The 12,968-nt window shown below is 46.6% G+C and overlaps 1 protein-coding gene across 1 annotated transcript in view; it reads right to left on the reverse strand.

Moving 5' to 3' along the window:
- FZD2 (frizzled class receptor 2) overlaps nucleotides 1-11,698 on the reverse strand; it is a 45,243-nt gene extending 33,545 nt beyond the window's left edge. Inside the window, 2 exon segments of the mRNA XM_006167408.2 lie at nucleotides 1,435-1,603; nucleotides 11,646-11,698. Coding sequence (XP_006167470.1) covers nucleotides 1,435-1,603; nucleotides 11,646-11,698 — 222 coding nt within the window.
- Nucleotides 11,699-12,968: the final 1,270 nt, after the last annotated feature.

The following is a 12,968-nucleotide window of genomic DNA, read 5'->3' on the forward strand; positions in this document are numbered from 1 at the left end:
CAGCAGACAGCTCAGCAGCTCTTGTCCTGGAACTTGAACCCCATCTGCTAACTGTGGGTTTGGCACACAGGAATGGAGAGATATGTATGTGGGGCTCCCCCGTCACCTGGGACTATAAAAAGCGCCAGTACAGTGACACTGACTTTGCAGCAGAGTCCACACAGGAAACCCTCCTTTCCTGGGCCTGTGGTTTGGGGTAGCAAGCACGTGGGTCCTCTGTCCCACAAGGCCTGGTGTTGTCTGCCTCTGGAGAGCCCAAGAGCCGCCCTGGGGAGTCGGGGTGCACACGTGCTCTCGGCAGCAGCTGAAGTCCGCACACACGTCTTGTCCAACACGAGGTGTCACGGCACAGGGCCTCTGCCTGCGCCCTTCTCCATAAAACTCATTTTCAAAGGTGACCTCAAACTAGGGCCCGAGTTCCCCTTTCCTTCCACGAGGCTAGCATTTACTGACTGCTATATGCCAGGTTAATCTCTTTATTCTCATTCTCTTTTCTTTTTAAAAATCTTTGTTTTAAAAACAAAAAAGAATGATTTATTTTGGGACCAGCAGATGGTATAATGTTGCTAGACTTTCACGTGGTCGGCTGTGGTATGAGTCCTGGACCTGGTGGCTTAAATTCACATTAGGCACATGTGCATGTGTGCTCAAAATCCTGAGAGGAGGGAACCAGCAGTTAGCGTAATGGCTATGTCACTGGACTCCCACGTAGTCGACCGCGGTTCACATCCCGGACCCGGTGGCTTAAAACTCATGCCGGGCACGTGTGCGTGCGTGCCCAAGATCCCAAGAGGAGAATGGAGGAGAAGAGATTGCAGCGTGACCATCCCCTCTGGGGGGTGATTTCTCGCTTTCTGTCTCTATGTCTCTCTCTGTCTGGCGAGCGCACGCACCCTATAGCAAAAACCTCTCCAAAAAAAAGAATTATAAAAAAAAAAAATTCTGAGAGAATGGAGAAGAAAGAGTTGTGGCATGGCCAACCACAGGAGGGTGTGATTTCTCACTTTATCTCTCTGTCTCTCTCTCTAGCGAGTGCATGCACCCTATAGTAAAAATCTCTAAAAAAGAATGATTTATTTTAACTTTATTTATTTATTATCATCATTATTATTAATTTGCTATAAGGCACGTGTGCTCACCAGAGAGCAAGAGAGAGGAAATGAGAAAACAAGTTGCTAGGTTCAGGACTTGAACCATGGTAGGCCATATCGGAATCTAGTGCCTTAATCACCACACCACCTGCTGGCCCTAGATCCTATTGCTAAAAGAATACATAATACATTCTGGAAATTGTGAAGTGTTTATGAATGTGCGATATCAAGATGTCACTATCTTTAGAATGCATGTGTATCCATGCTTATTTCGTGAGAGAGAGAAAGTCAGGTACCCTTGATAGGGTTTCACCATGCCGGGTCTCACCATGCCGGGTCTCACCATGCCTGATCTCCTGCCCACAGCCTTCTGGCTGGTCAGGATCATGGGTGTATCCATGAGCATGTTCAAGCCGACAGGTCCAGACAGGATCAGAAGCTGGGGTCTTCCCATCTGGCTCCGTGACTGCACAGTGCTACCTGACTGGGCCTGAACACAACCTCCAATGGATCTGGGCGAAGGGGAACACATTGAGAACCAGGGGCTACCATGCCATGTGCGTTGTCTCTCTGTATCTTCAAAGAATTGTAAGAGGATGGTCCTTGATGTCTCCATTTTACAGATTGGAAAACAGGTCAGTAGGTTATATAATTTACCCAAAAGAGGCTTCTAAGATGGGGCATCTGAGTTAGAAAGCAAAAATACTCTCAGGTCTTTTTTAAAAAAACTTTGTTTTAAAAAAGAATTATTTTATTTAACTTTATTCATTTTATGTATTTATTTATTTTAATTTGACCAGAGAGGGACATAGCAAGAGAGAGAGAAAGTGAAAAAGGAAGCTGCCAGGTCTGGGACTTGAACCGTGGTTGGTCATGTGGGAGTCCAGCGCCCTCAACCACCATGTTACCTGCTGGCCCCTCTCAGGTCTTTAAAAGGTTATGTGGTCCCTGGGTCTAGAAGCATTATTCCTCTGTCCCTATGTTTAGAGAGATTTCTCCACAGGCTTGATTCCTTCTCCCTCTGGGTAGGCTCAGTTAGGAAGCAGGCTTAGGCCCTAAAGACTGCACCCCCTCCCCCCCATATAGCACGAAAGTTTAGGGAGGGTTTGCAAAGTAGGTGAGAAGGTCTGGAATGGGCCCAGATGACCAGATAAGATGGTCATCACGTGTGGTCACAGAACCTTCTCTGAGGAAAAGGGGCTCCAGAGATGGGCATTCCAACCTCAGGGCATCCCGGGATCAGAGCTGCCCTGTGTCCCCTCAGCTGGGCCGGCCCCCTTCTTTGTGTTCAGTTTTTTCCCACAGCCCAGCAAGGAGTGTGCTGGGATCCCAGGCTCAGCCCCTCCTGCTGGGAGCACCCCATCCACCCCACATAAAAAGCTTGAGGGTGAAGAAGGGAGGGGTGTTCTCACTCCCAGAAGGCCTCGGCACCCTTCTCCCTTTCTGGGGAACAAGAAACTTGCTAATGGCTTGGGCCCCTTCCCCAGCCCTGGCCCCAGCCCTGGCTCCCCCAGACAAAAAGCTGCTTTACATGAGAAGAGTGGGCTGGCCTGGCCTTACCCAGCACTCAAAGAGGCTGTAGCCCCTGACAGCCGGGAGACTGACCCCTCCCCCACGCCGAGGCCTCGTTTACTTGCAATTAGCAATTCTTTGCATATCCCCCCACGGGACCACGGGACGGGACGCTGGCCCTCACCTCCCAAACCCAGCCTTCAACCTCACGAGGCTCCCAGCCTGGGCTCCCCTTCCCCCTCTTCCCCCCAGGCCCCTCCTTTCTTCCCCCCACCCCAGCCGGCAGAGGCTCTGTCGTCTCCCTCCCAGTTGTCCAAAGAACAAGGCACTGGGATGGGCCAAACCAAGGGCAATTGGGGGGCCTGGAGAGATGGAGCTGGCATTGCCTAGTCTGGGGGGGACATCCTCCTCAATCAACATGACCCCTTTCCTCCACTCGGCCTACTTGCCACACCCTCTCCAAATCACGCTTAGCTTTTGGATCAGCAGAAGGGAGAGGTGGAGGGAAGAGGTTTTTAGGAAGAACTGAGGGTGAGCTGGTGCTGTAGCAGGCAAGTGGTGAGGTGGGAAAGAGGTTCTGCCTGGAATTAAGTCGAGGACTCACCACTTCTCTCCTCTCAGCTAGACCCTTAACGCTCCAATTTGAGCTTCCTCCTCATTCAGAGGGCCCTCGGCATAGGGCTGGGGACTTAGAGGCTTCTGATTCAACCCTAGCCAGGCAGTGGCAGGGTGGCACAAGCTCGAAATATGAAAAAGAGTTGCTGGAATGCCTGGGTCCCTTTTAAGCTCATGCAAATCCATTCTTCAGCATCTGGTCCCCTAGGCAGGTAGAGGGATCTGGAGTGGGAGGAGGAAAGTGTTAGGATGGTCTCTAAGCCCTTGACCCATATTAGTTCCTCTAGGGTCCTCCCCTCTTCCCCCGTCACTGGCAGGCTTGTCCTGTCCCCACCAGGGGGAGCCCTTGGTACAGTGGGGGCTCCAAAGCTGTTGAGGAATGAAGAAGACTATCTTTTTTTTTTTTTTTTGAGAGATTTTCACTGTAGGGCGCGTGCGCTCGCCAGACAGACAGAGAGAGACATAGAGACAGAAAGCGAAAAATCACCCCCCAGGGGGGATGGTCACGCCGCAATCCCTTCTTCTCCATTCTCCTCTCGGGATCCTGGGCACGCACGCACACGCGCCCAGCGTGAGATTTAAGCCACCGGGTCCGGGACACGAACCGCGGTCGACTACGTGGGAGTCCAGCGACATAGCCATTACGCTAACTGCTGGTTCCCAAGAAGACTATCTTTAGCTGGGTCTACACCTCCTACATCCACAAGGCCTTTCCTTCCCAGTGATTGGGCCTGAATATTCCTGGAAAAGAAGAGTCCATCCTCAAGGGCATTCTTCCTGGGCCTTAACGAATCCGTGGGGTGGACACTCTGAGCTGGTGAAGGACAAGACAAGGTAGACGGAGGAAGCCTCCCCTGGGGTCATCTCAGCCCCACTACAGCTCTGTGGGGGAGTCAGGGATTCTGGTTGGTGTGGTGGTGGGAAGGGATGTCTCCTGGCAGTCCTCTGGCTATGAAGGGAATAGAGCGAGGATGATTTAGAGATTGCCGGGGGTCATGGTTGAGCTGAGATGGGCCGGGTGGCCTTGGGTGGCCCTCTCCCCAGTGATAGTACACTACCCAAGCAAATGAGGAGTGTGGTTTAAGTTTAGGAGATGAAAAGGGCAGCTCACACTCTTTTAACCAACTTTTTTTTTTTTTAAAGAATTATTTATTTAATTTTATTTAACCAACTTTTGATGGGCTCTCCAAACTCACTTGGAGTGCGTGTAGATACATGGGTGATAGTCACACCATAATCTCTTCTCCATTTCTCCCTCCTTTTGGGATTTTGGGCACACATGCTCATGCATCTGGAGTGTTTTTCAAGCTGTTGTCTGGTACTTGAACTGCACAGTTGGCTATGTGAAATCCAGCCTCTTTAACCACCTGCCACCAGCTGACCCATCCTTTCTTTTTATTTTTTTAAAGAATTATTTTATTTAACTTTATTTATTTATTTTGTTAAATTTAACCAGAGAGAGACAGAGTGAGAGAGAGAGAGAAAGAGACAAAGCAAGTCGCCAGAACCAGGACTTGAACAGCGGTCAGCCATATGGGAGTCCAGCGCCCTTAACCACCACGCCACCTGCCAGCCCCCAAACCTTTCTTTTTTAGTTATTTATTTAATTTATTTCTTCTTATTATTTTTATTTTTAATTTACTAGAGGGCACATATACTCACAAGAGAGAAAGTGAGAAAGCAAGCTGCCAGGTATGGGACTCGAACTGTGGTCAGCCATGTGGGAGTCCAGTGCCTTAACCACCATGCCACCAGCTAGCCACCATCCTTTCTTTTTCCAGTTTTTGTTATAGGCTACATGCGCTTGCTGAGAGAGGCAGAAAGAAGAGGGAGAGCGAGAAAGTGAGAAATCAGCCTCTGTGAGTGATGGTCAATCCCTTCTCTTTCATGCTCCTCTTGGGACTCAAACACACACACACACACACACACACACACATGCACACGAGTGCCTGGTGTATTTTGCAGGCCACTGGGTCCAGGACACAAACCGTGCAGTCGGCTCTGTGAGATCCTGCCTCCTTGACCACCACGCCATCTGCTGGCTCACCTGTCTCTCCACTGTGCTGAAAGCTCCCAGAGTAGCTCTGCCCCACGGAAATAGAGTATGAGCGCGTGTACCCTTTTTTTTTTTTTTTTAAGATTTATTTATTTATTCATTCATACAGAGAGAGAGAGAGGAAAGTGAGAAAGCAAGCCACCAGGTCCAGGACTTGAACCGTGGTCAGCCATGTGGGAGTGTCCAGCGCCTTAACCACCACACCACCTGCTAGTCCCTAGCACGTGTACACTTGAAATGTGCTAGTAGTCACAGTTTAAAAAGTAAAAACAAACAGGTGGAGATCATTCTAATACTACAGTTCATTTAACCCGACAGGTCCCAAATATGATCATTTCCACATATAATCAACATAAAAACTATTAATGCTATCTTGCTATATTTTACCTTTTTTTATTTTTAAAATTAGGTGTTTGGAATTGAGTGTACTTTGCACTTACAGCACATCTCAAGGTGAATCAGTCACGTGCTCACTAGTCACCTGTGGCTAGTGGTTACTATACTGGACAACACAGTTCTAGAGAACAGGGATGAGTCTGAGGTCTACACTAAAAGTCCAGATAACATCTTGTTTAAAAAGCAAACCTAGTGGCCTGCTTTCCTCACTTTCTCTCACTCTCTTACTCTATTCCTCTCTGCTCAAACTACAATAAGAAAATGAATAGATAAAGTAAAATAATTCTTAAAAAAACCCCAAAAAACCCAAAAGCCTATTTGGGGCCAGCCTGTGCTGTAATGGTTTAGGCAGCTGGATCCCACATGGCCAACTGCACAGTTCAAGTCCTAGACCAGGTGGCTTGAAAAACATGGCCAGGCATGTGTGCATGTGTGCCCAAAATCCTGAGTGAGGAATGGAGAAGGCATTGCAGTGTGGCTCTCCCCCTTGGGAGTGGGGAGTGATTTCTCACTCCCCCCCCCTTCAATAAGTACACATGCCCTATGGCAAAAACAAAACACAACAGCCCACTGTGGCCCGGCTTGGTGGTACAGCAGTAGTACAATACTCTGCAGTGCTGGATGCCCATGGAAGGTCAGGGTCTGTTCCCTGGTCAACCTGCACATGTGTGCATACGTGTGCCCGTGACCCTGACCAGCTGAGAAAGTCGGGGGCGCAGCTCTCATCATGAAATCTTGCTAAGAGTGTTTGTCTTTCTTTTTTCTTTCTCTCATGAAATAAATAAGTAAAACGTGAGGGGGCAGGGTGTGTGGATGAAAGTCCAGTTGTTGAAATCGGATTGCTTGTGTTTGAATACTGGTTCAATCACTAGCTGTGTGACCTTAACCGCTATCTGTGGTCTCTCTCTCATCTCTGTTTTAAAGAATTATTTTTTATTTAATTTTATTCACTGTTGTTATTATTATTTTATTATTATTATTTTTAATAAAGTTGATCAGAGAGAGACAGAGAGAAGGAAAGTGAGAATGTAAGCTGCTAGGTCTCGGACTCGAACTGTGGTCAGCCATGTGGGAGTCCAGTAGCCTTAACCACCACACCACCTGCTGGCTCCCTGTGGCCTCTCTTTCTCTCTCTTTTGTAGATACTTTGCCACAGGGCTTATGTACTCGCTGGAGAGAGATAGAGAGAAAGAGAAGGTGAGAAATCACCTTCTTGGTAGGATACCGAAGCCGCAATCCCTTTTCCTCTATTCTTCCCTCAGGATTTTGAGCACACATCCACACATGTTCAGCGTTCAAACTGCCTGTTCTGGGACTCAAACTGCCGAGTCTGTGGGGTTCAGTGGCTTAGCCACCATACTATGTGCTGGCCCATCTCTCCCTTGTTTTAAAACTTGCTATAGGGCACACACACTCACCAGAAAGAGACAGATACAGAGATAGAGGGGGGAAATGAGAAATCACCCCAGGGGGGATGGCCACATTGCAAACCTTTTTCCCTCCATTCCTCTTTCTCAGGATTTAGGGCACGCATGCACATGCATCCAGCATGTTCTTCAAGCCACCTGATCCGGGACCTGAACTGCACAGTTAGCCATGTGGGCTCCAGATCCCTTAACCATCATGCCGCCAGCTGACCCCATCTGTGGTTTCTTAACCACTCTGTGCCCAAACGGTCTCATCTGTAAAATGGGCCTAACTGCCCTGACAGAGTTATTGGGAGAATTATGGAAAGTGCTTAGAACGATGCACTTAGAACTGACACACAGTAGGTATTCCATAAAGGCTGGCTGTCTTCCCTGCTTGATGCTAACCTTAGCACCAAACAATTGTTCACTGAAAGACTGACGGAAAGAAACAGCATAGGCCTTTCCCTCCAGCAACTTAGGGTAGAAATAAACCTGGTGAAGTGAGTGACTTTTTTCTGGAGCAGTTGGAGCAAGACTGAAGAAGTTCAGAAGGCTGTGGGTGGCTGGCAGAAGGCTCTTTGGAGAGTGAGAAGTAGGTTTACAGCTGTGCTGCCATGGAATTTGGAAACAGTAACAGAGCCCGTAAGGCGGGGATGATTCATTGTTGAAATGAAGCTTCTGGGGTTCAAGGAAGGGAGGTCTAGAGAGCCGAGCCCTTCGGCAAATGCTTTGCAGAACAGGGCGAGGTTTGGAAAATGAACCAGCAATGGTGATGTGGTTTGCTGAATGCTTGGAGAAAAGGGCTAGCTGAGACAAAGGGTCTGATTGGAGTCAGACCCTCCGCCCCTGGCCCGTACCCAGTGGAGAAAGACCAGCTGAGGATTGCATTCTGAGGCTATAGCGCCCTCTGCTGGACCTGGAGGCCCCAGGGCAGGCGCAAGCATCGCCCTAGAGTTTTGGGGAGTCGGAGACAAAATTCTGTGCAGGGAAAGCTCTGTGCCAGATGTGGGCCTTCCCATTTCCTAGACACTTCCGGGGCCATCACACAGCCAGAGTCCCTTAGCAAGAGTGTAGGAGATTTAAAATAAGCAACGCCTGAAGTGCAATTGCCTATTGGTTCATCATTTGCTCACAGTTGGTGTACTATAATATATTCAAATGATCTCACCTCAAAATCCTTTGGAGTTTGTGGTGTTTGGACTGCGGGTTAGAGGCAAGTAAATGATGGCAGCTAACATTCTTTTCTTTTTTGGAGAGGTTTTTGCTATAGGGTACGTGCACTCGCCAGAAAGACAGAGAGAGACAGAGATAGAAAGTGAGAAATCACCCCCCAGGGAAGATGGCCACACCGCAATCCCTTCTCCTCTATTCTCTCTCAGGATCTTGGGCACACAATCACCCACACCCAGTGTGAGTTTAAGCCACTGGACCTGGGACTCGAACCGCGATCAACTACATGGGAGTCCAGCGACATAGCCATTATGCCAACTGCTGGTCCCTAACGCTATTCTTATAACAGACAGAAAGTGGTTTAAGTCTCTTGCCTAGTGTGACACAGGTAAGAGAGGGAAGAGCCAGCGTAAACTGGACAGTCTGGTTCCAGTGTGGGTACGGAAATGCCGCCTTACCGTCTCTCTGAAATAATCAAGACCATTTTTCCCCTTACATGATATATGGCTTCTAATTCTCTCTCTCTCTCTATTGAGAGTTTTTTTTTTTTTTTTAAGTTTTTTTCCTAATCATCGAGAGTTTGTCTTAAATAATTCCAGAGTGGTTAGTTACAAGCTTAAATTTTATTTCATTCCAGTTCTTTTTCCTTATGATGTTGTTATCAACTGAAAGTGTCAATGTGTTTAATATTTTTAAAAGATTTGTTACACTAGGACCAGCAGATGGCCTAGTGAATGCATTGCTGGACTCCCACATAGTCAACCACGGTTCAAGTACCAGACTTAGTGGCTTAAAACTCATGCTGGGTGGGGACCAGCAGTTGTAATGGCTTTGTCACTGGACTCCTATGTAGAGACTGCGGTTCTAGTCCTGGACCCAATGGCTTAAACTTGCACCGGGTGCATGTGCCTGTGTGTCCATAATCCCGAGATGAGAACAGAGGAGAAGGGATTGCGGTGTGGGGGGTGATTTCTCACTTTCTGTCTCTCGGTCTCTCTCTGTCTTTCTGGTGCCAGCGACATAGCCATTACGTCAACTGCTGGTCCTGGCTTCTAATTCTCTAATCATCCAATTTTTTCTTTTTAAACCAAGGTTAACATTTATTGATTTGTTGTGCATGTAGGAGAGAAAAAGTGATGTGTTCCTCAGCTGTCACAAGACTCATGACTGGCACCCTATAACAAGAGACTAATTAACAATAGAAAAATAAATGTATTATTTAAGCTTTTTTTTTTTGCCATAGGGCATGTGTATTCACTTGAGAGAGGCAGAACGACTGTGAGAGGGAATGTGAGAAATCACCTCCCAAAAGGAATGGCCATACTGCAATCCCTTCTCCATTCTTCTCTCGGGATTTTGGGCACGCATACAACAGTACCTGGCATGGGGGCCGGCAGATGGCATGGTGGTTGAGGTGCTGGACTGCCACATGGCTGATTGTAGTTTGAGTCTTGGACCCAGTGACTTGCTTTCTTATTTCCCCGCTCTCTCCCTCTTTTTGTGTGTGTCTCTCACTCCCTCTGACCAAATTAAAACAATAATAATGAATAAAATTAAATAAACAACAATTTTTTTTTTGGAGAGATTTTTAGCTATAGGGCGCATGCATGATAGCAGGGGCTGGCAAGTGTGAAATCAACAGGGTAGACCGTGGCTGGAAACTCTTAGCGGCTGGTGCTGCATTCTTGGGGCAGAATTTTTTTCTATAGCAAGAAACTGCAATTTTATTCTTAAGACCTTTCAACTGATTGGATGAGGCTCACCCATGTCATTGAGGATACTCTTTACTTACTATCAGCCCATTGTGGGGATCAGGTGGTGATCCACCAGTGAAGGAACTAGATACACGTGGGAAAGGTGAGTTCGTGTCCTGGGACCTTCCTGAGCAGGCCCAATGTGTGTGCATGATCATGACCTAGGCCAGCTGAGACTGGGGTAGGTAAATTAAAAAAAATAAACTTAAAAAAAAAGTCAACAGAGGCTGGCCCCATAGCCTAGCAGTTAAGAGAGCCAAATCCTGGGGCCAGCAGGTGGCATGGTGTTTAAAGGCGTTAGACTCCCATAAGGTTGGGAGTCTCAGACCTGGTGGTTTGCTTTCTCACTTTCTCTCTCTGATCAAACTGGAAAATAATAATAATAAATACAGTTAGATAATTATTTTAAAAAGAGAGAGAGAGAAAGAGAGAGAGAGAGACAAATCCTACATAGACACTTGTGGTTTGATCCTAGTCCCATGGCTTGACAGAAACACTAGGCATATCCTCTGGAATTAGGCTTTGGTCTAAAAATTTATCTCCCTGAACCAGCAGTTGGCGTAATGGCCATGTCACTGAACTCCCATGTAGTCAACTGCAGTTCGAGTCCTGGACTCGGTGGCTTAAACTCACTCCAGGTGCGTGTACGTGTGCATGCCCAAGATCCCGAGAAGAGAATGGAGGAGAAAGGATTGCAGCGTGGTCATCCTCCCTGGGAGGGTGATTTCTCACTTTCTGTCTCTGTCTCTCTCTGTCTTTCTGGCGAACACACACCCTATGCCAAAATCCTTTCCATTAAAAAAAAAATGAATCTCTTGTTAAATATCTGTAATACTATTTTTAAAACAGATTTATCCTTTCTTATTTATTTATTTATTTATTTATTTATTTATTTATTTAAATTTGACCAGAGAGGGACAAAGTGTGAGAGAGAGAGAAGGAAAATGATAAAGCAAGCCACCAGGTCCAGGACTAGAACCACAGTAGGCCATGTGAGAATCCAGTATCCCCAGCCACCATGCCACCTGCCGGCCCCTAATATCTGTAATATTACTAAAGAGATTTAAAATCCTTTATGAGCCAGCTGGTAGTGTGGTGATTAAGGCAGGTAGATTACACATGACTGACTATGTGATTTGAGTCCCAGACCTGGTGGCTTAAAACACACCAGGTACATGTGTGTGCCTGCCCCAAATTCCAAAATGAGGGAGAAATAGAAGAGAAGGGATTGCAGTGTGACTATCCCTCATAGGGGGTTCTTTCTCTCTCTCTCTGATTCTTCAGCAAGCACATATGCCCTCTGGCAAATTTTTAAAAGAAAAGAAAAAAAGCTTTAATTCAGCATTTACACTGTATGCAGTAGAAAGGTTGGTCTTAATAGCCTCACTTGTCATTACTGGAAATGGAAGTTCTAGCATCCCCCTCATTCCCTCTGCTTGTTGTATGTTCTCCCTTCCCTGTTGATCAAGACTGGAGCCATTCTCCAAGGGCTGCCTCAGATTTCACCTCTTCAACCAGCCCTTTCCGAACCTGCCGGTCCAGCTTTCCTATCCCAGAACTGGAACCTGTTAGCTCCCATGCAGTGGCAGCATCTTGGGATGTCTTTAGAGTTTATTTATCAAATAGCCTGGGATTTACTTACTGTCTCTCAGAGTAGATGATAAGCTCAGGGAAGCTGGGAATATCCCCACCCATGGCTCTAAATCCAAGCAAATCTCAGAGTGTGGCCAGGATGGGCAAGATTTGGGTTCAGTAGATTTCAAGAATTTTCTGGTGTCTGATCAAGCACTTAGCAGTAGAGATTAAGACCCCCTGTCCCAGCACTGCTGCATCAAACCCCAAATGGCCCCCAGGACTTCCTCCCCAAGTTAGAGAACTGCTGAAAGAGAGAACACGGGTCTGGAAACTGTGGGTCATTCATCTCCCTGGAGTGAGCGAGGAGGCGCCAAGTGGCTGCCTTGCCTCCGAAGGTCGGTAGGTGTCAGCACACGCATTCCCATTGCTGCCATGGGCTCCGCTGTCAATTTAGGGTCAGACCGGAACCCTCAGGGCAAGAAGGAACACGACTGTCCCAAGTGGGATCTTTCAGTCCCCAAGGCCCAAACAGGATACAGTGAACAACCTTCCCTCTAATCCTCTCTCTATTCTAACTCTTCTTTGGCACTTTACTAAGGCAGCGCCCCACCAAATTCCAGTTTCTGGGCCAGCATTGTTTCTCTCCCCTGCCAAATCTTTGTCCTTGCTGTGCCACCTTATGAAATGCCCTTTTGATCCATTTCCCAAACCATTCTCAGCATGCATTCATTAATTAATTTGTGTTTTGAATTGACTAAAATAATCTTAGCTTTATGTATGACAATGAATGACAGGAAAAGTATATAAAAAAAAAAGAGTTTGAGGAAGAACTTGTCTACCAGGTATCAGAACAAGTCATGAGCTCTCCTAATTAGATAGATATAGTATCAACGTGAGAATGGACAAATCAATCAGAAGAACAGGATAGAGAATCCGGAAATAAGTACTGCTACACATGAAATTCTAATATATAACATAGCAGGTGCTTAGTTAAGTGAGAAAAGAAAAAACATTGTTTGGCATAGCAGGCTTTCCATATGGAACAACATAAAAAGTTTTATCTTACAAACCCCAGATAGGTTAAAATTTTAAAAAATTATTTATTTAATTCCATTTGTTATTATTATTTTTTAATTTTATTTATTTCATTGACTTATTTTATTTTGACCAGAGAGACACAGAAAGAGAAAGAAAATGAGAAAGCAAGCCATCAGGTGCAGGACTTGAACCATGGTTGGCCATATGGGAATGTCCAGCGCTTCAACCACCACACCACCTGCTGGTCCCCCATTTGTTATTATTTTTAAAGAATGATTTTATTTAACTTTGTTTATTTTAATTTGACCAGAGAGGGACAGAGTGAGAGAGAGACAGAGATGGACAGTGAGAA

This window comes from Tupaia chinensis, unplaced genomic scaffold (assembly GCF_000334495.1).
Source record: "Tupaia chinensis unplaced genomic scaffold, TupChi_1.0 Scaffold144741_1, whole genome shotgun sequence".
NCBI lineage: Eukaryota > Metazoa > Chordata > Mammalia > Scandentia > Tupaiidae > Tupaia > Tupaia belangeri.